Source organism: Bombus flavifrons, chromosome 3, assembly GCF_040668555.2.
Source record: "Bombus flavifrons isolate JBK064 chromosome 3, iyBomFlav1_principal, whole genome shotgun sequence".
Classification (NCBI taxonomy): domain Eukaryota; kingdom Metazoa; phylum Arthropoda; class Insecta; order Hymenoptera; family Apidae; genus Bombus; species Bombus flavifrons.
Window position 1 is genome coordinate 17,551,429 of NC_138444.1, and position 23,866 is coordinate 17,575,294.

The window sequence follows — 23,866 nt, forward strand, 5'->3', positions numbered from 1 at the left end:
AGTTGTTAATCGAGGTACGAGATTTGATCCATTAAGTTTTATTACGCCATCTATAATTTATAACATGGCGCGGATATAATTAGTTCGTTTGAATGTACTCCGTTTATTTAAATAAAACTTTAGTTAGTGCCCGATTAAATAAACTTCTGGTGATTGGATTCATTTATTCGAACGTGAACTACTATTATATCGTAAGTATGGAAGTTGTAAGTAGTAAGGAGAATCAGTATGACCTTAAGAGGGTTCAAACGATCAATATTATTGCCAATATCGTCAGTATTATTGTCAATATGCAGCGTTCTCAGCACTATATTGACAATATATATTGGTCGTCAATACTGAAAATAATATTAATCGTCTGAACGCTCCTTTATTATATGATCAGTTGTCCCGCGACAAGTTCAAATAACCTATTAAATATTTATATGTATATTAAAGCTCTGAATTAAATAAAATTCCATCTTTTTCTGTTACAGATTTTTTACAATCTCCTACTTCCATATTGTGTTATGACTTCCAGTTTCTGATGACTTCTTCCGGGCCGAGGTAAAATTTCTTTATGCTCTTCACATTTACATATTAATGAATTGCATGCATTTTTATTCCTTTGATCACCCAATTATGTCGTATGACAAAAGATCTGAAACTGAACGGGTGGCTGGCTGGTTGTATTACGTAGAATTTTGTAGCTAGCACAGTGAATATAGATATCTATTTTATCCGTAAGTAGTAACGTTTCATTTTTATGTCTTTTGTTTATCAGTTGAAGAATTAGTTGATTATGTGTTTTATTTATATTCAGTCAATGTAGTAGGATATCCTTTGATTTTAAAAAATATCAATTCGAAACTTCATACCGAATGAAGGACATATTGTTTTTTGGAACAATTTTGTTTATTTTTCTTGTATATACAAGTAACACATAAGTACATACGAGTATCTAAAATACAGAAAACATATTCACGTAATTATTTAAATTGAAAAATAATTCCTATTGTATTCAACAACTTGTTTCTATAATAATGTACTTGGAGCTGTGAGCATTTCGCTCCAAACAGTTGTTTCGTTAGAAGAATGAGTAACGATTCTGTATTTCATTCCTGATCATAGGATATTTTTCTGTGCTACTCTTTATTCGTAATTTTATATCAAAAAGGTTGTCAGTTGGAGCCACTATAAACATTGTAATCTTATCCTATGCTGAATCGGTAACGTTGGAAACTTCTGACTGCTTCTTACTAAAAGTAGTCGATAAGAATATTGCAACAGAGGAAATGGTTTCGGTCTTTTTGATAACTGTGGTTATAGAGATACTCGTTGATTTTAACTTGAGAATAAAAAAAATCTATTATTAGTAGTGATTTAGATAAATATCTATCAAAATAATTGTAACGATAACAGAAGCAAATGTTTGGGAAGGTAGAATGATTTGAGCAAATAAATTTAGATGAAATTAGTTAATGATAGTTTATTATCTGAGAACATATGCGCGTAGCTAAACTGGTCGATTTAAGTCGGGCAATTATACACATATTTAAGAGCAAGCAATTTGCACACCTGTAAAATTATGTCAAGTCGCAATAGATCGACCAATCGAGCATAATGTTTCCTTGACTATACAATATTTAAGGTATTTTATGTACAGGCCATCGAGAGGAGAAGAATAGAACGTTTATTACTATTCCTTATCTTTAAACTACTAGTATTCGCAGTTGTTCGTCGAGAACATTTATGTTTGCCCTAACAAATGCATGTTACGGTTGCTATTACAGTTTCAACTTAATTATTCATTCACTGGTACAATTACTATATGATTAAAGATGGATACGGTCAGGAATACCGAATAACATTCCAAGTATTTGACGATCTAAAATCGATTTTGATGGCGATTACACTAAAAAGAAAAATGAATATCGTATAGCCTAAATCGTGTAACAAACGCACAACGCAACCTTTCATTCGCTTTAACACTAACACACTTACATGTAACATTAACCATTTATCAAGAACAGTTCTTGTAGAAACGAACAAGCATTAGAAAATTTTCAACGATTTGTAATAATTTGCAAGTTAATTAAAATAGGATAACAAGAAGATATTAAATTAACTAATCGATATATTTCAATATAAGCCAAACCTCGTGAAAGACAAAGGCGCAATTTGTTTTAGGTGAATCACATCTTATCATGTTCTATTCTCTGTTACAATCTATCGAAACATTACAAAACTCACACGTCTGTTGCATTAAATCGATATGGTCGAATAGTAACATGCATTTTTTTAGGTTCGGTCGGTTTCGTAAAACAAAATTTCCACGAGATATACTTTGTTGCCGGATTGCAATGATATAAGTTAGTATTCACAACGTCGTTCGGAGGTGGTTTTGCGATATTGTATACAATGCACACTAAATTATTGCGTACAATTTATTCGGCAGTTTTCTTCCATCGTAATACTGATCCGTTACTAGAAACGCTTTCTGGCGGATATGCACAGGAGAGAGCGATGCGAGATAATGTGCAATCATAACCTCAAAATGTTTCGATGAACTTTATGGCGAGTTGATCATCCAAGTTCGAAGAAAAACAAGGCTGGCGATTGTGACGTACAGACTTTTTAATTTTTCGTGATTCGTTCGCGCTGCGTTCCATTGATCGTGGTGAACTGCTGCTTGCTTCTCACCTACGATGAAGAAAATATAAGAAAATACATAAAGATATGAAAATCAAACGGTAAATATTCGCGATTAGAAACTTGTTTATAAAACGTTCGTCAAATTGAAGTGCAAGTGAGTTTGTAGCAGTATCGGTCGGATTTAAAGCTTTCATTTGAAAGATTAAATTTTGAATTAGTGGAAAGTTCTTAAACATTTTTAAACTTAATTCGATCAATTCATTTGGTAACCATAAGCTTGCCGAAATTAATTACTTCGATTATGCATGAAGTCCTACTTTTGGAACAGTAATTAATCTTCTATGATCTGAAGTAAGTAAAGTTTTAAATTGGCATCGCACCAATTGGAATGTTTTTGATCTTTAATTATACGAATGAAACGAATAATAGATTACTGTTCTTTTTAATTAAAACGCATAGTTAGTTCAATCGGAATCGTTTAATTGTCATAAACTGTTTAATTTAGCTAAAACAGATTGAACATTCGATAAATGTTATATGATTCTTACGAGTAAATATCGATATTTATGAAATTTAACAAATTTCTCAAAGTCGAAGCAACATTTTCGGAAGACATTATTTAAAAATTTAACAAAATTTCCCGTCATAATCCGATGTTACGTTATCCTTGATTTCATGGTTGGCTTTAATTTTGATAAATTTTGTAACGACGATGTCTGACAATAAATACCACTCTGTCGTCTACTATACTGTAGACGTTTACTTAAAGCTGGTTCGCAAATAGACTAACGAGATTACGTATTCTATACGATTGTTAAAAATTTAACCAAAGGCAACGGTTTTTATGGTATAATAAACATGGCATTTAGCATGTGGATGTGACTGGTCGTGATACTCCCGGGGATATTTCGCGGATTTTTCCTTCGAACCAGCTACGTATTCGACGATCGTGTAACTTACAAGATGTACCTAACCTTCAACGTGCATTTCCACGTTCTATGTACGATTTATTTTAAAAATGAAAAAGTCAAGTGGATACTTAGTAATTTTTTAATTTCTTAAAAATCTCGTGGATCAAAGTAAGGAAAAGAATATTGATTTGTTGAGTGGCAATTAGAATTTTGACGATATGTTGTATACAGGGTGGTTGGTAACTGGTGGTACAAGCGGAAAGGGGGTGATTCTACGCGAAAAAAGAAGTCGAAAATATAGAATAAAATTTTTTTTTCTTTTTAAAATTTTTTTAAAAATCTACAGTGAGATCCGTTATAACAAGACGTTATAAAGTGCAGGCGTACCGAGCGAAAATTCAAAGTCGGTTTTCTCGAAAACAAAGCCTCGAACGAAAAATTTTTATTCTATATTTTCGACTTCTTTTTTCGCGTAGAATCACCCCCTTTTCGCTTGTACCACCGGTTATCAACCATCCTGTATAATACAAAAAAATACCTAGCGTGGCTACGTTTTAATTTTTCATTAATCTTCTATTTATGTATCTTCGCTATTTCAAACGAACCTCGCGCATTTTTTCCCGAATCTACGAATTTTGTTTTAAATTTCTTTTCGATCGTTTAAATATCAGGCTTTCTATTTTAAACGTTGTTCCCCGACATTTTAAGCCTCTTTATTCCACGTTTATCTAGTTACCAAGCGGTTGCCTCAATTTTCTGTACTCTTCGTAGAACAAAAATCCTTTTTCAATTAAACTTAAATTTCGAACGCATGACCTTTAATTCAATTTACCATTCAGGACGTGAATATGCACCGCGGCGGTACTAAATTGGCTCACTGAGCATGAGTATTCGCCGCTGTCAGTCTTTTTCGCCTGCTCGATATATAGCTTGGTCACCAGATCTTCGTTCGACCTGAAAAATCAGTTGTCACGTTACATATCGGACGTACTTGTATATTTCCGCTGTTTGATCGTAGGATCATGGAGTATCGACAAAATTACAGTGGACTATGTATACCGCAGAAACTATACATATTGTTACCAGATTCCTAAAATCGGCCACTAAATCATAGCAGTATCCCGAAATGCAGCGATACAGATTGTAGCCAACGCTCGATGGATATGAATTTGTTACATTTAACGAGACAGCCGAGGCTCCTAATCTAGTAATTTAGATTCTACCGAAACAGATGGAACCGTACTGAATCCCATCATAAAGACGGACAGTCGGTCGACAAATAAAGATTCGCTTAACATATGTATCGTATCTTGATCGGTTAATATAGAATTTGTTATTCGTACAGATTGTAATTTATAGCTACGGTAGATTCAACAGCTGTGATTTGAAAAATTTACAAAATTGGAAAAATGTACGAGACTGGAAAAATTGGGCAAAATACAAAAAATGATAAAATTAATAAAATTGCACATTTACTTAAATCGATGTACCGATATCGCGCGATCAAATTCTTCGTCTATACCTCGACAAAGTTGGTCGAAACTTTGCAACTTGTGCTCAGTGCCATCGAAAATATAAATTACCATAAAGGACAAGATAAGGAACGTATGTGAAGGCGGCGGCGGAAGCGACAAGTAGAAATGGAAGTAGCGATTGCAAGAGCACCGAGCGTCTCGCAAAGCGCCTCCAGGGAGATTAAACGGTTCGCTCGTTATCCAGAAAGGACATAGGTGAAGGGAATACAGCTTTCGGCAGGCAGACGAGCCGATAAAACGTTACGTGTTCAGTGATACGTGGACACAATTGCACATCGATGAACGAAGGTAAATCGGAACGTCGGTTATCTATCGTAGTTCTGTTCGATCGACCGTTTTGCTACTCTATATGCTCACCCATTAATGTGATAAACGTTGACATGATCCGGCAACGTTTCACCATTTTTCCTCCAGACAGGGTGCGGTATCCTGGAGTCGGGACAAGAAGGTCGAGCAACGCAAGCTAGCTCGATACCGCTTCCGGTTTTGTAGTAACGATCACGTAGTTCGTGTCTAGCTTCGTCCAGAATCCTGATGTCTGGAGCTACAAAACGAATGTGACGAATCGTATCTTACCAAAAACGATGAAATCTTTGTCGTGATTTGACTTTCTGTTCTCCCGATATATCGTGAATACGCAGAGACAGAAATCTTCTTCGAAGGAAAAATTCAACTATCGTTTTAGAAACGGCATAGGGCAGAGAATCGAAGATGTTTGGGACGAATCAGGAAGATTGGATACTCGACTATCAGATTCTGAATTTTTACGTATCTATGGAAAATTCCAAGATGCATAAATGAACAGAATGCTATATTATGCTATACAATGCAAAAATATCCAGAGTATTTGATATCCACCCAGTGGATATGTCAATTTTCTGCCTAATTTCCATTTTCTATAGTTATATTCATAAAAATATGAATTTTCATAAATACCCGTAGTTTAGCAATTACACATAAAATAAGATAATCCGAATATAGTAATGAGCAGTATAAAATACTTGATATAGTTGTTAGCTTGGGAGGATTTAAATCTTTTTCGGACGATGCGATTTCTGGCGAAATTTGGATTTAGAGAAGCCAAGGTTCCCGTTCGCAGGTATAATTTAGCGCGAGTTGCATTCTCCAAGGATCGTCTAATTCTGGTCACATGGCATTGGGACACTGGGTATTAGGAAACACGCGGCCTGCGTAAGCTACAAAGTGCTCTGTCTTATTGCTCGACCACGAGATGATACTATTTAGGATTTAACAACTCTAGACCGAGAGTAATTTGTATTCAGGAGCGCTAAGCAGTACGGAACGAATCTCAGACTCACGTCTGCGGATTTCTTCGAGTCGATGTTCTTAAATAGTAGCTTGGCGCGAAACCTACGAATCCGCGACGAATCCCTGGATTTATCCGCAGGATTTCCTAATTGCCAAGTTTCTGCAACGTAACCTGTTCGATGCTCTTCGTTTATTCGGTCATCTAAGATAAAGTCCTTTTTTCTTAAAACTTGTTCCAGATTCTAGAAACCTTTAAATTATGTTTCGAATATTTAACGTTCAGTTCAATTTTTCTTGACGCGTGATGCAGTTCTAACACGAAGGAAGAAATTCCAAATTAGTTTATACTACTTGCTGCATCTGTCGTTTCTAACAAATGAACAAGATCACAGTAGCTCGTCCTATTATCTCTCGTGACGGTCCAACTTCTCGTATAGTTAGTTATTTCGTTAACGCGTATAGTCGAAATTCGATTTCCTACAGTCATAATCGTGCGATTCGTAGCAAGCCACGCTATAACGCTGCGAGCAAAGTTCTCCCATTTCCGAGAAAGCAGATTTTCAGGCAGCCGCGCGTTGTCGCGATTGTTTTCCCCAGACGTGCGTTTATTCTTTCGCGAGGGCAAGCAGCTCCCATTCGATAATTAGGTAGGGCGAACGAGAAGAGAAGTTTGGTGGGAAAACGCGCAACAAGGTGTTGCGTTCCTTTGGTTAAAAATGAGAAGGAAAATAAAAGAACGGAGGGTACGTGACACGGTACGTGCTCTCGTTTCGGCTCCCTCTCTCCCTCTCTCTCTCTCTCTGCTAGGTTCTGCAAGATTCCCCCGACGTAATTGAATCTTTTCAGGCACGAAATTCAAACTCGTTTCAGCATAGCCGCGGAAAACACTACGTTCCGTGCGCATTTCCAATCACAGACCGGTGAATGCGGTTTCCACCACACGATCGTGTTTGTATACAACGTAAACTGGCTCGCAAAAGCGTTGGAACACTTGTAGATACGTAACACTCGAATATGTTATTTACGTGATACTTGTACATTTAGAAATTTCATCGGCATTGTCACGATAGCGACGGATTGGTAACGTTGGAAATGTGAGAAAATATATGGAAATTAGGGGCATTTAATAAAGGCAACCTGTGAAATGCTTGGTATTGTATTATGTATATGTAGTTGAAATGATTTTCGATTGGACATTTGAAAATGTTAAAAGCACAGCTGTTTGTTTGGCTAAGCTTCGTCGTCGATGACGTTGTCGATAAATTTCGTTATTATTCGATCGTGACGGTTAGTTTGATGAACCGGTTCAAAGGATATATCCGTCGAAAGCACGTGAAAATGTAGCTTGTGCAGTGTATTAATTGGTAAACTGGAAATCATTCACAGCGTCAATTATTTCGATATCGTACGTTGTCTCTTTTGTTTGAAATATTTCCTTTGCTAATCGAATCGCCGAAGCATCGAAAACTGACAACAGTTGTTTGGCTCTTGATTTTCTTAAATCGAAAGTGTCATAGTTAAAAAATGCGTAGTTGGAAGATACGCGGTGGAAGGTATAAGTTCATGAAAACTTGTAAAATGTCCGCGCGAGAAATTGACGGACGAGCTTCACCAGTAGATCATATTTCGTTCCTGCGGAAGATAAAACTTCATGGTAGAGTAACTTTTCACCCTGAGCGTATCTTATGCCTATCTGACTCTCTGTACGAGAAGGATCATCATTCGGTTGGCGATGACAAACGAATCTCAATCTCTGCTATTCTACCATAAACTTGATCTCTGAAACAATTCCAAGCTCGTTCGATGCAAATTACGAGAGTTATGTATTCGAACGAATCGTCTTTCTACGTATATAACTACGTATATGGTTCTATAAAACTCAAACTGAAACGTCTTTGATAGTGAAATTAAAAGTAGACTTTACCGTGTCACGTGCGTGAATTCAAACGCACGCAGAGCTTTGCGTGTAAAACGTTGACGCCCATGGTATTCGTAAAGTCAGTTTGATGACAAATAAAACTTTAGCGTTAATACAAAGATGTTCGAGGTGGATAGGTCGTGATAGCGTGCTTGCTACTGCGGTATAAGATTTTTATTTTCATCCGGATTGGGGGATTTTCCTATCAACTTGGGTTTGCAGCGTTCGTAACCAATTACGCTAACCACTGCGTCCGGGCAGAAATCGTTGAAAAGTTTAAATAAATATCAAGTATACGGCGAGACGTCTTCTGCGCGAAAAAACAATAAAATACAAGTTAGACTACGAAGTTTTCAGCGAAAAATAGAACATTTCAATTCTTATTCTAATTCTCGTAGTCTAATTCGAAAATAGTTCGAAGTCCACGGGATAATATTACGGGACGCTTCCATCGCTATTGACAGAAGAGGTCGAGGTTTTTGACGTTTCTCTCGATCACCAAAAAATCGACATACAAAATCCCGCGAAATAACAACGGATGTTTTCTAATCTCAGGGCAATTGCGTGGCTCGAACGGTTGACATATAACTTTTATCGCCGCGTATATTTCGTACTACGCCTATCGTTACTCACATCTCCACTGCTTTCTTATTCGCAATTGTACCTTTGATACGATTCCACTTCGCCTACCATCAGGAATGACATATCGTATTTGCCTCGTGCTTTCATCCGCTCCCAACAATTTTCAACATCGTCGGTTCACCGTCTATAAGATACACAGACGCAAGAAACTAGTAGACGCACGTACGAGCATTATTACCGTGCGTACGTTGGAGAGTTTGCACGCTGAAGCGGACGTAGTCTGTCAAAGCGATCTATCAGAAATAACAATGGAAAACAACGACAAAGGCGACAGTGGGATAATTATCTCCGCTCGTTTGCGAGTAGAATGCTGCAAGTGCTCAAGTTCTTAGGTAGAATGCCGCGAGTGGTGGAAAATATCGAACGATCCAGAGGACGAAGGAAGCATGAAGCCGCGATTGCTTGCCAGAGGAACGTGTCTTAAGTACATCGTTGAACGGGCGTTGACAACGATAAAGGCGGCTAGAAATCATCTTATTGTGCTTTCGCGGCGTACTATCGATCGACCAAGCTTTACAGTGAAAGCTTCCTTCGCCACGACCTAATTGAACGCGCGTCTTGTACGCGAACAGTGATTCATATCGCGTGCGAAGTTCGACTCGCGAGTCTTCGTGTCTTTTCACGTCGAACGAGCGCAAATTGTCGCGCCACTCCGACCATCTGTCTCGTCGATCGCTGAAAACTCGGGTAAATACGCGACACGCGCCGAAAGAGAAGATTTTCCTGTCCGATCAGGTTTTCCATCTTCCTTTTTACGAGCGTGGCAACTGTGGATATTGCGACAGTAGTCGCAGCCAAATGATCGTAATTGCACATTTTTAGTTTACCTTTTTATTTTTTATACCTTTCTTAATGTTTCGGAATACATCGTTTTGTATCGTGATCGTGTGCAGTTAACCCCTTAACCTACGATTTACGTTCGAGAATTTTGGGCCGAAAATGTAAACAAGCTATTATATATTATATTATATTATTATATTATAAAAAATTTTTTTTAATTTCTTTTTTTTTTAATTTTTCCATCGAGACAACGATCTACAGTGAGATCCGTTATAACGAGACGCGATAAAGTGGACGCGTACCGAGCGAAAATTCAAAGTCGATTTTCTCGAAAACAAAGCCTCGAACGAAAAATTTTTATTCTATATTTTCCACTTCTTTTTTCGCGTAGAATCACCTCCTTTCCGCTTGTACCACCGATTACCAACCACCCTGTATATTATATTTGGCCCGGTCATCGTACTATGGGCTACGCCCGTAATATTTACCTTTGGTCCGATCATCTACTACGGGCTATGCCCGTAATATTTACGTTTGGCCCGATCATCGTACTACGATGTGGGTTAAGGGGTTAATCTCGTGGAATTATCAATCGATATATCGCGATAGGTTGCATTGCTTTCGACATAATTGTTGGAAAAGCCGCGTTACTTACCAGACTGGGGGTAACCACCCACATGCTATATTATTACAACACCAAGATATAACATTTTACCAAATGTCCTACCGGACAAATTGTAAAATTTAAATAAATAAATAGAACTTACCAGACAAATAATCAGATTTTTGGCTCAGAGGATACAGAGTGTGAAATTTGTTGCTGGTAGTTTCTCGCGTATGTTGAAAGACACCGTAAGTAAATCGTACAATCTTTAACAGAAATTTCCTACCACTAAATTATTCGCACTTTGTACAGAAAGTACGAGGAAGAATCATCTTGAAATACGTCGTTCGTACCGTCCTAACGTCTTTTCATCGACAGATACTTTTCTTCGTAACACAGGTGTAATATCTATACTTGTGTAATTCGATTTCCATTACTCCGATAGTTCGTCGTCAATAAAGTAAAAGCTGGCGAAAATCGGTCAAAAATAACGAACGAAAGTAAAGTAACTATTATCGTTGAAATAGACTGGACTAAATGTATTTCTATTTGCTTGATATATGCAGCGGAAGGAAAGCTTATCGGATGGAAATAGTATTAGCCCCGTTGATACTCTAAATAGTAACGCGTTCGATCGATAGTATAGTTGGTTTTTCCCAAGTGTATCAGGGAGTTCCATCGATCAAGATGTTTCGAACGATATCGCGAGAAAAGAGGGTCGAACGGTGTTCGTGTTTAGTTTGTTCCTTTTCTTGTTCTTGTTGGAGATAAAAGAGTTCGTCGGGGTTTCGCGTGGCGCACCTTATCAGAGCTTCTGTTCGCGAAAGGGATAAAAATCGCCGGAACGACACGGGTGGTGTCGATACACCCTGGGTTTTTGCATATCGCGTTTATGCCGCAGATATTTTCGACTTTCGTCGTGTCGCGAATCTGATGGAAATAAATGATGGATCTGAAATCGAAGGTTCGACGCTACGCGATAAGAAGAATACCCCAGAGTGCATCCTTCCCCTTTTTGCTCGTCTTTTTGCTTTTGCTTGGCAAGAATCTTCTTGCCTTTTTTTCCATAATGCAATCGATTCACGCACGTTTACCATAATAACCTGTCGACGATTTCTGATTCGTTTTACGCGGCGAGCGAAATTCGTCTAACGACGAGGCAATGGTATATCGATGCGTCTAGAAGGATGGTGGGCGGAAATGAAAATGAACGAGGCCGTGATGCGATTTATTCGAACCCGTATATAATCATTTGCGACCGTTTGCAAAGTTAGATGTGTATCTAATAATTTCCAGAGGTAAATCGCTATCGCGTTCGTTATATTGGGCTGGCAACTAAGCGATTGGAGATTTTGTCAGTACCACCTAATGACAAAATCTGCGATCATTTAGTTGTCAAGCCAATACATAAATACTCGTCGACGGTGACATTTCGAGAAATTTCGGAATAACATTAAATCGACGTTGACGCGAGAAAAAGTTAACTTACTTAGTTATGGTAAATAAAATAAGACGACGTAAAATCGTAAACAGGTTTTTAGATTATTCCGTGTTTTAGTTTGGCGCAATTCTTTTATTCATGGTATGAATCAAACGTTCATGTAAAATGAAAAGTATTTCGTACAGTGTGATGTTTAGCCAGAGATGAATTATTCATCGGCAGAGAACTCCTTGTAACGTAATCTATGAAACATCCTGTTCACGTTGACCCTTACTTCGGATAGTATCCTCCTTGCCTCTTGCTTACCTTAGATATCGTGCTTACCTCGGTGTTGTTGCGAAATAGCTGCGAATCATCTTTAAATAAACCACTTTCGTTCGCTTAAGAAACACTCGCCTCTTTCGTACGAAATTAGCACGTTGTAAAACCATTTAAAAGAGATTCTCGTTACCTTTGCGCGAATCTAACCTTCCACAAAGCTAACCACAAAGACGGAAATAATCGAGTAATCTCTTGAATGTTAATTTCCAAATAGCTCTTCCTAGAACGTTCCGTTTGATAATTGACATTGGAAATATAATCTCACTCGGTAAAATTTACCGCGATTTTACCGCGATTTTCTGTAACAGATTATCGCAACGACATAATTCTCCGGTTGTATCTTAATCTTCTGTTCAAACAAAATTCATAATAATTCAAAGTCAGAGTTTTATAGAACCTTTCTTTTCGTTTCGTATGTGACAGACAAGATTCGAAGTAAATGTACACTGTAAGTTTGAAAAATAACACGTATACCAGAGAAGATCTCAAAATTGCGCGCGATATGTTGGCTGAAACTTTAAAAAGAGTTTCTTCCAACATCATAAACGATGTAGCGTACTTCTAACAAAATTAGAAGATTATCTCAATTTATCGTTTCTATTTCGGCTAGATTTAAATTTACTATGTTCTCTTCTCGGTACATTGAAATTTTATTTAATCCAATTATCCACTTTCTACTATTAACGATGGAAATAGTCGATCTCATACGCTGTATTCCGAATTTCTTTTCCACCGTTCTACCTTCGCCCTCTCAACCTCGATGAAAAAACGAAAATTGCCGTCGAAATACTACCGAGTCGTTTACCAGGCGATTTATTTAGTCTGCTTTATGTTGGAGCTTTTTGGTTCGATGGCTTATAGTTTTACGAATTTAATTCCGCCTAACGAGCGCGCGGAAACACATTAAATCTCGGCTAATTCGGTACATAAAGGCGGAGACCTCGAACGTATTGACTCCCGATCGAACGTATTGACCCACTGCTTCTGCAAAACTGGCCGACATACACGTTCGAAGCCGCTGAAAAGCGGTAGCGTTGTTCGTTTTTGTTGCGAGCTACAGCTTCTCAATTAACCTTTTATTATCCTGCTCATAAGAGCGATCGGGCAACTTGCGGTCGTAGTGGCGAAATTACTCGAAAGGGAATGTGCGACGGGTTGCTGGAAAAATCCGAGTTCGGCCATCTTCTAATTAAACGGATACTCTCCGGCTGCCGATAGCCTTGGAACGAAATAAGAAGAACGGAAAGGGAAAAGAAAGGAGCGGAGAAACATAGGCTGGGCCCAAGTAGCCGCCTGGATACGGACACAGAAGGCGAGTGGAGAGAAAAGGGTGGGTCGAAAGCAGTGTGGGGGATGAAAAATACCGTGTCGAGCTTAAGATTCCGTGAAGTCCGACAGAGCGAGGACTTTCCGGCCGGAAGCTTGCGGGAAACTCTTGCTACTTTTAACTAGATTAAACGGAAGTTCCGTGTTCCCTGGTCTTCCTCCGTTCGCCGCGACAACGGCTATAGAGAAAACCGTGGGGACGTCGTGGAGACATGGAAAAAGGGGCGTGTTGCGTGCAAGGGAACTGCGACGAGCGACGACGATTCGGACGAAGGAGCGACTCGCGACAACGTCAATTTCGTTTCCTTCTCGCTTTGTTCTCTCTCTGATATCTTGCCTCTGGATTCGTAGATGCGAATCTTTGCATTTTCGCGGTGCTCGTGCGGCGGGAACAGTCGAGCGAAAGGAACATTGATCAAAGTTGGCGGTGCAATGCATTTGCCACGTATTTGCGACGTATTGGCGATGCATCGGAGAATTTTTCCAGCGGGTGAAGAAGGTCGTGTGGGCTTCGTCGAGTGGAGAACGCGCATTTCGTCGTGACTTCTTGTCACGGGAATAAGGAGCACGCGATAATAATATTTTAATACGACGTAGTTGAAACTGGAAAGAATCTTGAAAGGAAGAAAGGCCGAAGGAAGACGATTTTCGAAGGTAGTCGATAGATGGACAAAGTTTGGAAAAGAGTTGTTAAGAAACGATATTTGAGTATCCCCGGTGCTTTGATATTACGACGAGTGAAATTCTTCAAATTACGCAGAGAATATAAAAATCAGGGAGAAGGAGAATTTTGTTAATATAGCATCGATCGACCGTTTACCGAATTGCGCTACTTTCGTCGCGCCCTTTTTCTCTGTTCTTCCTTTTATTTCCTCCCTTCCTTCTCCCAACGAAGAGCGTCAATTTTCTCCTTCGTTATACTACGGCTCGAACTTTTTATATTTCTACGGAGGAATCGTATAATTGTCCTACGCCATCTCTGGCAATAATCGAGGAGGAGAGCTGGAAGGAATTGACCCAAGTAAGCATTTTCTGGCGGGATGTAAAAACGGCCCTTAGGAACACCCTGTTTCAATTGTCGTGTGTATACAAACGAAGGGCAAGAAGAAACAGCGAATAAATTTCCATGGATAAACCGAGGCTCTTTAACTCGATCCGATACTCGGCCGAGGTCTTTTCAAATTTCAGTAAACTTGCAAATTCCCCTTGACTAATCTCGATGGGGCATCTAATAAAGTTAAAAAACGATGGATCGATAAACGGAAGAAAGAGTCGTGTTCCGTGAGCAAAAGGTCCACTCTGTTACTTTCTCGTGACAGGGTTGTCGCGAGTTTCCTATTAACCGGCGGAATAACAATTTTTCCAGCGTCGAAGCTATGCCTGGTGAATTAAAGATCAAGCTGGCTCGTGAAGCTCGGTAAACGTTAACGAGAATTTAAAATGGGCCATCCTCGAGCGTCCGTTAAAAGTTTCGACGTGGTCCGGGGGACGATCTGTAAACCGAGTCGCGAAGAGAAAATAGCAATTTGAAGTAGGCAGCCGCTTCGTGTTCCGATGTGGAGAGCCTCGGAGAGCTCGAGAGTATTCGAACGCATCCTCGATACGCCGCCAGCCCAATGGTTTTTCGATTTAAAAAGCGAGAACCAGTCGATAATTCAGGGGGACTCGGTCACGAAAGGAGGTCTTTATATCGAAAGGGAGGACGGAAAAGCGGCGTGCGTGCAATTAATCACTCGCCTTTCCTCTCGTCCATTTCGACCCGGCTCTCGATATGGTCCCATCGATATTCTTTAAAATTATACTCGCGCTCCTCCTGTTTGATCGGTCCCTGTTCTCGTTAGAATTGTTTTCGTATCATCAGGGTTGAACGTTTTTTCCTAATGGAAGGTTTAAAGCTCGTTGACCAGGTTCGTCGATCGATTTGCCAGTTTTATGCACCACGGCCAAATTTTCGCCATCAAGTGGAATTTATATAGCAGCGCAGCCTACAGTCGACGTCTTTTACATAGATAATTTTACAACGATGAAAGATGCTTGACGAATAACGTACGAATCGTTGTAATTTTTCCAATTTTCCTGCGTCTTGATATGAAACAGCACGCGCGGTAAAAAATAAATCGATGGAAACCACTGGCCATTTGAAATTACTCGGATAAAATTGGTTCAGGTTTGCTAGGAACCCGTAGGGCTAAAATCCTCTAGAAGCGTCGAATATTTTGCTCCAGATGTTGGGGCATTATTTTTATCCGAGATTTTTCTTTCCACGGGCTGTGATACGAAAACTGGAACACTTTGCGCCGTCGAACGACGGCGATAAAGAATATCATTAGAAAAATGTGATTTGTAGACGCTAGGCGAGGTGGGTTTGTGAATTACGACCCATCGAGGACCTTCAATCTGAGAAACAATCAGACAAAACGGGCTGAAAGCAGCGATTTCGTTGAGTTTCTTGGCCGATTATGTCACCGAAACAAAGGGAGAATAAGGGAAGTGCGCAATCTAATTCACAGCCAGGGAATTGCAAATTCTTGTATAAATACGTCCCGCCGCGCTATAAAATCAACGCGCGCGCCCCTTGGCGTGTTCCACTTTTGTACTTTTGGGAAACGCTCGAGGCGCAGCCTTGGCGAAAACCTGATCCTGCCATGGCGTTAAACTTTCGGTACAACTGTCGTTTGAAACTGCCTCCGCGTGCGCGCCAACTTGATTAGCCACGCGATACCGATCTCTCGATAGCAAATTTCCTCGCTGCAACCGGGATTTACACGCGGCCTGCATAATTAACCATTTTTCACCGCGTGGCTGCTGTCTCGTCTCGCTGTGAAACAATTGGTCGGCCGAAATTTATTTCCTCTTTCTCGCCGTTCAACGTTTGAAACTTGAACAGCCGTTTTCGTAGATTTCTAAAATTTCTAATAAACAGACCCCGGACGTTTACGCAATTCGTAGGAAATGTAAAATTGCAAGAACGCGCAGAATGCACGTGGAAACGAAGCAGAGTTTTCAAAATGAATAGTTGATAATAAATATGCGCGCGTTGATAAATAATATTTAAGTAGCTGGCTTGCGTGCGAGTGAATTAAAAATTCAATTTTATTTGCGAATTTCGTATAAATTTCGAAAGCGAATTTTCACGAGCAAATTTTTACGAGCGAACGAATCGAAAGAAAGAACGAACGCTCTGGTAAATTTTTTGATTCTGACATTTTGCTCGATTTTTATTAACAACGTGTGATTATTATTGATAACATATGAATTAATGGCAGATGAACGATCAGAAACAATGAGTATCTTGCGATGAGTATCTTCTTCTGAAATTAGCAGCCGTATATCGTGTGAAATTTAGATTGTTTCTCTGAAATGAAATATATTTAAAATTCGTCCAAGTGTCAAACGATTGTAGACGATATTATCGTTGAAATCAGATAGTCTCTCGATCACTTTGAAACGTGTCTTGTCTACAGCTTGACAACCATACGAACCGAGTATAACGATCTCCTTAAATAAAATACTGCTGCTGCCTGACGTTTATCAATGGCGATCTTTTCATTGTACGATAACGCGATATTCTACGATGATTCGAACGAAGGACAAAGTGTCTCTTCCGAGTCTCCTCTCTACTTGTTTATAATTTTCTAGCTGATTCGTATTCCGTCAAAAGTAAGTAAGCGCGCGTATCATTTTGGGCGGTAATGTTACGCGTTTGTCTGCCTCTTACGAAATAGATAGCAACTTCTCGAAAAGTCATTCTAATTAACTAACAAGCTAGCTGCACTTGGAACCTTGTTAGTTTCCTATTTACTCTCGAGACAGGTATACGAAAGTGCATGAAGTTCAATAACAACTCATTCATTAGACAGAGCTACTTTCTGCAAACTTCCTGACAAATAATTATACCACGGGGTTTGTGATCAATGATATAAACAGAGAAACATTTGGTTTCTCCTGCTGTCCCGGTCTTAGTAAATCAAAGAACTTTGATTAAACTTCTCGTCGTTAATATCCTTTTAATTCAGAGAGGTTGGCAAACGTTATTTGTTACGCTATTGGTAAGGAAAAGGAGCAATATTGCAAGGACCTGTGCTTATTAAACGCCAAAGACATAGATGGATGAGCGAATTTGTAAACACGATGCTTCAATTACTTTTAGATGAAACGCATCACAGACCATTATAATATTTTAATACTCCTCTTGCAAACGCTATACGTATAATTATTTGGAGTGGCTGCCATCAGTTTGAGCGATTATAAATTGTGATTGATAGCTTGACGCGATATTTTAAGGAATATACTTGGAACAGAGATATCTCGCATGTTTATTATCCGGTTAATCAATAACACGGTATTAATAATGTCGTCAATTTATTTTTTAGCAATCTCGAAAATATTTACACCTTGAGAAGTTTGGAATATACGTATATATATGTCGGAGATGAAAGGACACCGGAGCCTTCCCTTTGGAATTTTGGGAAAGTCCCTTAACACTTTAATCTAGATTCTACCATAGCCGTAATTAAGCGATTGTCGTCAATCAATCCGATTGTATTTGTTCGAGATTTATGACAGTGAGCTTGGGCTCGAGGCGACAACCAGTCGCGGAACGTAGCCGCGGTCAAGGGCTGAACGTTTTGTCTAACAAAGGTATGGAGTAATAGTATAGCTCTCCTTAACCGCTCCCCGTGCCATTTAGTTCGACGAAACTCGGGCCCAAGCGGTAGACACCGACGCGCGCTAAACAGATCAGACTGATGCTCGTAAACAGGAACTAATATTCAGTCACGATCGTAACGGGCAAAAAGACAGTCCGCGAGCTCGGCTTGTTATGTTTACGTTTGGCCCAAGTATCTGGTCGCGAGTCAGACTCGCGATATTCATGTTTAGGCCAAAATCTTCATCACGAGTCTGACTCGCGATATTCATGTTTGGGCCAAAATCTTCATCGCGAGTCTGAGTCGCTAAAGTACGGGAAGGGGTTAAAAGAAATAGTTGTAGCGGCACGCGGCAGTAAACATTCCAACGGTTTCTGTCCTGTGGCTCGCCACACGCAGACCCTATTCTTCGGGCAAGACGATCACCAGATGTCGACGCATCTCCACGGTACATGTTCAGCTAGCCTGAGGGCCCGTTATAAATCTTAAGATTTAGTTAACTAAAGTCCTTCAAACAGACAAACAGTCTTTGTCCCAATTATGGGAAGATAGGGGAAATCTATTTTTCTCACGAACGACGCTTCCCGCTAGCAACTTTCCCTCAAGGGCGGCTAGTATCCTTCTCTAACCACCAACATGGAAATTGACCAATTAGCAGCAACGTCAATTTCCCTCACTTTCCGAACGAAGGCATCTCTCCACGAATCCGATGATCTCGTGTCCTTAGACACACCCCATCATAGATTTCCTCTGCAGCATTATCGTGACGGAAAATCATTCTCTAGTGAGGTCGCATTAGCGAGTTACGTAGCGTCTCGGTGAATATTTTACGTTTTAACACGTTGACTGCCACGACACTCGTATTCGGGTGTCAGCAAAGTTTCTGGTCAGGCCGCGTAACCCATATTCGGGTATCGCTTATTTGACTACTTGCTAACGATCGTCGTAGGTATTTGAAAAGATATTCCATAATAATAAATTGTTAATTAATAGTTAATTATAATAATAGTTGAATCGTTATAAAATAAAAATACGAAAATGGTTTATTAAAAAAATTATTTAGAATGTAAAACTCTAAAGCATTCTATACATAGCTGAGGTTGGTCGGGACAATTTGGACAATAATTAGTTGTTTTCTTCAAATTCTTTTGTGCCTTTGTTCGGTCCATTCGACGTCCTTTACTCGCATAACATAGTTTGCACGCGCGTCTAATGCTTCTTCCGGAATCGTTTTTCCGAACGGCGATATTATGCCGACTCCGTCGAAGACAAGGATCTTTTGTATTTTCAGACAACCCTAATAATTTTCCAACTAATAATTGTCTAAATATTCTAATATTTATATTTTTTCTTGTTGCAATTTTGTAAACCGTCAAAGCGTTTACAACAGAAATTCCCAGAAAGGATCGAATGCCAAGTTTTCTCTACCATTTGATTCCTTTTCTAATTGTGGTGGCATAAGAAACCATTTGATCGGAATAATCTATACCACACTTTCTTTCGTTATATTCAACAACAGCCAGTGGTTTTAACGTTGCCAACAAACGAAACGAAAGATGATTCTTGAGACCACCGCTTGAGCGATTCGCATTACTAAAATATCGATGGGAGCACCTAGCAGAGAACGCTTGGTACTGCTGTACGCGTGGCCTGACGGAAATTTCTTTGAAAACACGCGTGGCTGTCAACGTGTTAACAAAGAGCTAGTTAGAAATACTTGTACCGTAGACAAGGAAGTTGGGTACAACTTGGACTTTGGAAGAAGGCGCATTCTGTTATCCCGTTGACCGCGGATTCGTTATTGAACCTAGGATCATTGTCATTAGCTTCTCCAGTGTCTAATTATCACGGTTACTTGTCAAATTCCGTAATAATCATATTTGCACTAGTAAATATCTCCTCTATTGCATAACAATAATGTCTAATCCAAATGAAGATTCGTTTCACGCCCCTAATCTTAATCATAATGTGAACCCGACATATATATGTCGGGTTAATGTTGGAATTTTGGGCGTTTGACGAACCTTCGCTCGAATTTGCCATCGTGGTTATAGTTGATATGTATTGGTACAAATGTGATTATTACAAGAGGCTACAAGTAATAGCGGCGATCGAATGGTCGAGATGTCGATGACAATGAATTCAGGTTCGGTAACGAATCCACGGCCAACGGGATGACGAATGCGATGTGATACACGATCCTGGTGTCACTCAACGTGCATGTAGTACTCCTCTGAATAGACTCTATAGACTCAATCGCAGTCCAAGTGGAACTGCCCTCATATAGTCCTCTCCCCACCTCTCGGTTCAATCTTTGTTTTTAAGGAGAGATATATAATTATTCCATACCTCTGTTAGGTACACGTCCCTCCCATGACCGTGGCTACGTTCAGTGACCCGTTATGTCACTTCGAGCCCAAGCCCATCGTCGTAAAATCGGATTGGAACATTACAACTATTTCTTAGTTTTATTACTTAAGTGTAGCTATAGTAAAAGTCTGGACTAGGGTATTGGGGTTTTCTCCAACATTCCAAAAGGGAAGCCCCGATGTCCTTTCATCTCCGACATGTATATAGATCGTCCATTATTTCTAATAACAATAATAATGTATGCAATTTGAAAAATGATGGCTACCGTGTTATGCAGAAACTTGGGTAATCGATACAATGAAACTTTGGTATTCGACATGTTGTCAAGTTATCTCATAAAAGAGCTCAAGGCATTACACTTAATGGTGAAACTTTAGATATTTGCTTCAGAACACATGGGATATGATAAAAGTGGATCTAAACTTGTATGACTAATACCTATAGACAAGCACAACACGATTTATTTGTTGGAAAGTTGAGCAATTTGACAGCAATTTGCGGAAAGCTTAACTGTATCGAATTAATCCCACTAAATGTTACGCGACGTTATACTCGTAACACGTAGGATACAGTCATTCGTTCAAATTGTATTTATAGAACATTCGAACAGATTTCTAAAATTTGGAAAGAAATCCAAGGGTCTGAGAATCCAGTCGGCTAATCCGAAGGCTTGAAAGCTTATTACCAACATCATTGATTCAAGAATTTCAAGAATTCAAGAACCTCGAAAGATTCACAGTATCTGCTAGTCGTCCAATCTTGCTAAATTTCCAGCAATCTTGGCATTCTCGAGATCTTGGCTTCTAGAAAATTTACGCGTGCTGCGCTGTTTATTTGCTTGTCGGTGGCCTGTGTTATTTATTTGTGAGCACGTCAAATTCGCAGAATAAAATCAAAAATCCATTAACTTTAGATCGTCGGAGATCGTCGATCGTAATTAATATGAAAATTCGTTCGCCAAAAGCACTGGATATTTCGCGACAGTTGCACTAAAACGTTTCTCTATATTTTCTTATCGTGTCAAGTTTAATTTGCTTGGATAAATATCGGTGATGGTATTATGGTTGACTATCTATATATTTTGTAACTAATAGAGAGAAAGCGTTACCGAGAACAGTGACGTTAGTGACGAGCATTCTCGGAGGATGCGTGTTCACTTGACAGACGTACAATCCACGATCCTCCCTGCGTACTCCGGCGATTGCCAGCCTCCAGTTGTTTGGATATTGGAAGCTAACGCTGTACCTGGGATCGGAAATGTGAGTGGTATTACCCAGAGTTAAAAGGGATGCCCAGTCGGCGTTGCGGCGTAACCACATGACCTATAATTGCGACACACATTCTACAGTTGCATGTGACTCTGCGTGAGAAGTTGTTTGGTTAAAGCACGAGGGTTTAAATCAAGTTACATCGTAAAACACCGATTGCGTGGCAGGCTCTGTGTTACGTATTTACAAGATTCTCTAACGATCGATAAACGTATTTACAAGATTCTGCAACGGTCGTTTTAACCGATTTCTATCAGCTTTGACTCGTCAACTCGTTAAGCAGTTTCTCTAATTTGCAGTACTTGTTACTTTCTAACTAGTTGTAACTAGCGTGTTTAACACTTTTCTGTTACAAATTATTTCGATGTGCGATTAATTTTTTTTAATCAAATTAGTTTTGATCGTAACGCAGCCATCTCGCGACTAATTTCTCTTAACACGCAACGATAAAATCTAATCTCGATGGAACACGAAATCGTGGAGTTAGGATCTTTTCGTTCGTTCGTTAATTTTCCTCATCTCTGTTTTATCACGATTCTATTTCATCATCGGTGTTTTAGAATACTTGTTTCGCAAGCGGTGATCAGTAATCTGTAAGCGTTTCGATGAAAATCGTACAGATTCGTGATTGTTCCTGCTCTGTTCCTTCGATATGGAAATTTATGAACGAATACCTTTTTGCCAGAGAGCATCGCCACGCGACAATCGAGAAGAGCAGTCGCACCAAGATGCAACGCTACGTTCTGCGATCCATTGATTCCCTGGCCTTCTGCATTTTCGAAGTACGGATCCCAATCTGTCACTCGATGATGCCTCAATCGAGGAATTCGAAGGGGTGGCAGATTAGCAATTATTTCCTCTGCAACAAATCCATGAATATTTAATGAGTTTCTGCCAATGTTGTTAAATCTTCATCTTCATCTTCCTTCGTTAATACACCCGTAAATCCGACAAATTGAAACAATTTCAATCAATTACTCTCCTCTTTCGCTTTGAATATTTTTTCTTATTCGCATACAACATCAACGTGTTGATTTATATGTTACGAAAGATCATTAATAATCGTCGTTAGAAGGAGCAATTTAATTTAATTCGAACGATATATTTGCATAGACAAAGTGCCTATCACGTATTCCGCAACCCGAAACGCGTTCATTTTTTTCAAACGAAGGAGGAGGTAGACCATGCGCGCACGCGTAATATATTTCCCATAATTTTATATTATTTATTATAGTTCACCATAAATGTAGAAAGTTGCCTGTATTATATTAGGTTGTCCGGAAAGTGTCTTTCTTTTACAGACACGTCTTTCACAACGACGCATCTTTACACAAACGTGAAACCTAATCTATCGAACGTTGTGATCTTTATCTTAATAGAACAAAATGGATCATAGGTAATTCGATAAAATGATAAAAAACGGAAAATGTTGTGCATCCATTGTTACCTTCTAGAAGGAAAGAAACTTTTCGGACGACCAAATATCTTCCTAACGAAGGGAAGATAGCTTCCCGTCGTGCTACAAAATGGAAGTAAAATAACACGGCGATTCTAATTCCCGTGAAGGTACAATTTCGCCAAGATTTTCCGGTAAGCTGCAGACATCTGTCTTGCATGGCGGCGCTGTAATAGGATTTTTACGGACGCGTCAGGTTCGTATAGGGAAAAGCGCGAAAAATGCGAGCACACCGTTCAAGTAAATTGCACTCTCATTCCATGAATCATTGCGCGATCGTTGATTTATCAGCTGCACCGTCGTTTGCTAACAACACTATTTGCTGCCGCGTAAATCACGAGAACGCTTTATTAAAACGTTATTAAAATATACCGCTTTTGATTTACGATGCTCGGAAGACTTTTTCATAAAACGATTGATCAATCCGAGCAAATTAACTCGTACGGTTTTCAGAAGCCTGTTGTATCGTCGAAGCTCTCCGTTAAGAAATATCTATCTATCTTTTCGTGTTCTCAACGTTAAAGCGTTTATATTTCTTTTTCTTATCAAACATGCGGTTATTAATATCGAGCACGATCGGTTTCTCGATTTCCGCACAAGATAGAAATTTAATGCATTTTCAATAAAGCGTTTGATATCAACAAGTGCATCGTATTCCTTACAAAATTCACTACGAATGATCATCAATTGCTCGGTAAGAATTGCTTCAGATTTAAACTCGATTCTTAATTAACGACGAAGA

General features: G+C 39.4%; 1 protein-coding gene and 1 long non-coding RNA gene across 2 annotated transcripts in view; one reads left to right on the forward strand and one right to left on the reverse strand.

The window, feature by feature from the left end:
- Positions 1 to 43: 43 nt before the first annotated feature.
- The window catches only part of LOC138178063 (uncharacterized), a 272,249-nt gene continuing 248,426 nt past the window's right edge, over positions 44 to 23,866 (forward strand). The window contains exons 1-2 of the long non-coding RNA XR_011172592.1: positions 44 to 191; positions 477 to 546. This is a non-coding gene — a long non-coding RNA (uncharacterized LOC138178063). The remainder of the gene's footprint in view (positions 192 to 476; positions 547 to 23,866) is intronic.
- Positions 1,454 to 23,866, reverse strand: part of LOC138178060 (zwei Ig domain protein zig-8) — a 118,019-nt gene continuing 95,606 nt past the window's right edge. Inside the window, exons 3-7 of the mRNA XM_069109479.1 lie at positions 22,343 to 22,527; positions 21,509 to 21,722; positions 5,438 to 5,624; positions 4,378 to 4,499; positions 1,454 to 2,682 (exon numbers count right to left, since the gene is read on the reverse strand). Of these exons, the coding sequence (XP_068965580.1) occupies positions 2,552 to 2,682; positions 4,378 to 4,499; positions 5,438 to 5,624; positions 21,509 to 21,722; positions 22,343 to 22,527 (839 nt within the window). The 3' untranslated portion in view covers positions 1,454 to 2,551. The remainder of the gene's footprint in view (positions 2,683 to 4,377; positions 4,500 to 5,437; positions 5,625 to 21,508; positions 21,723 to 22,342; positions 22,528 to 23,866) is intronic.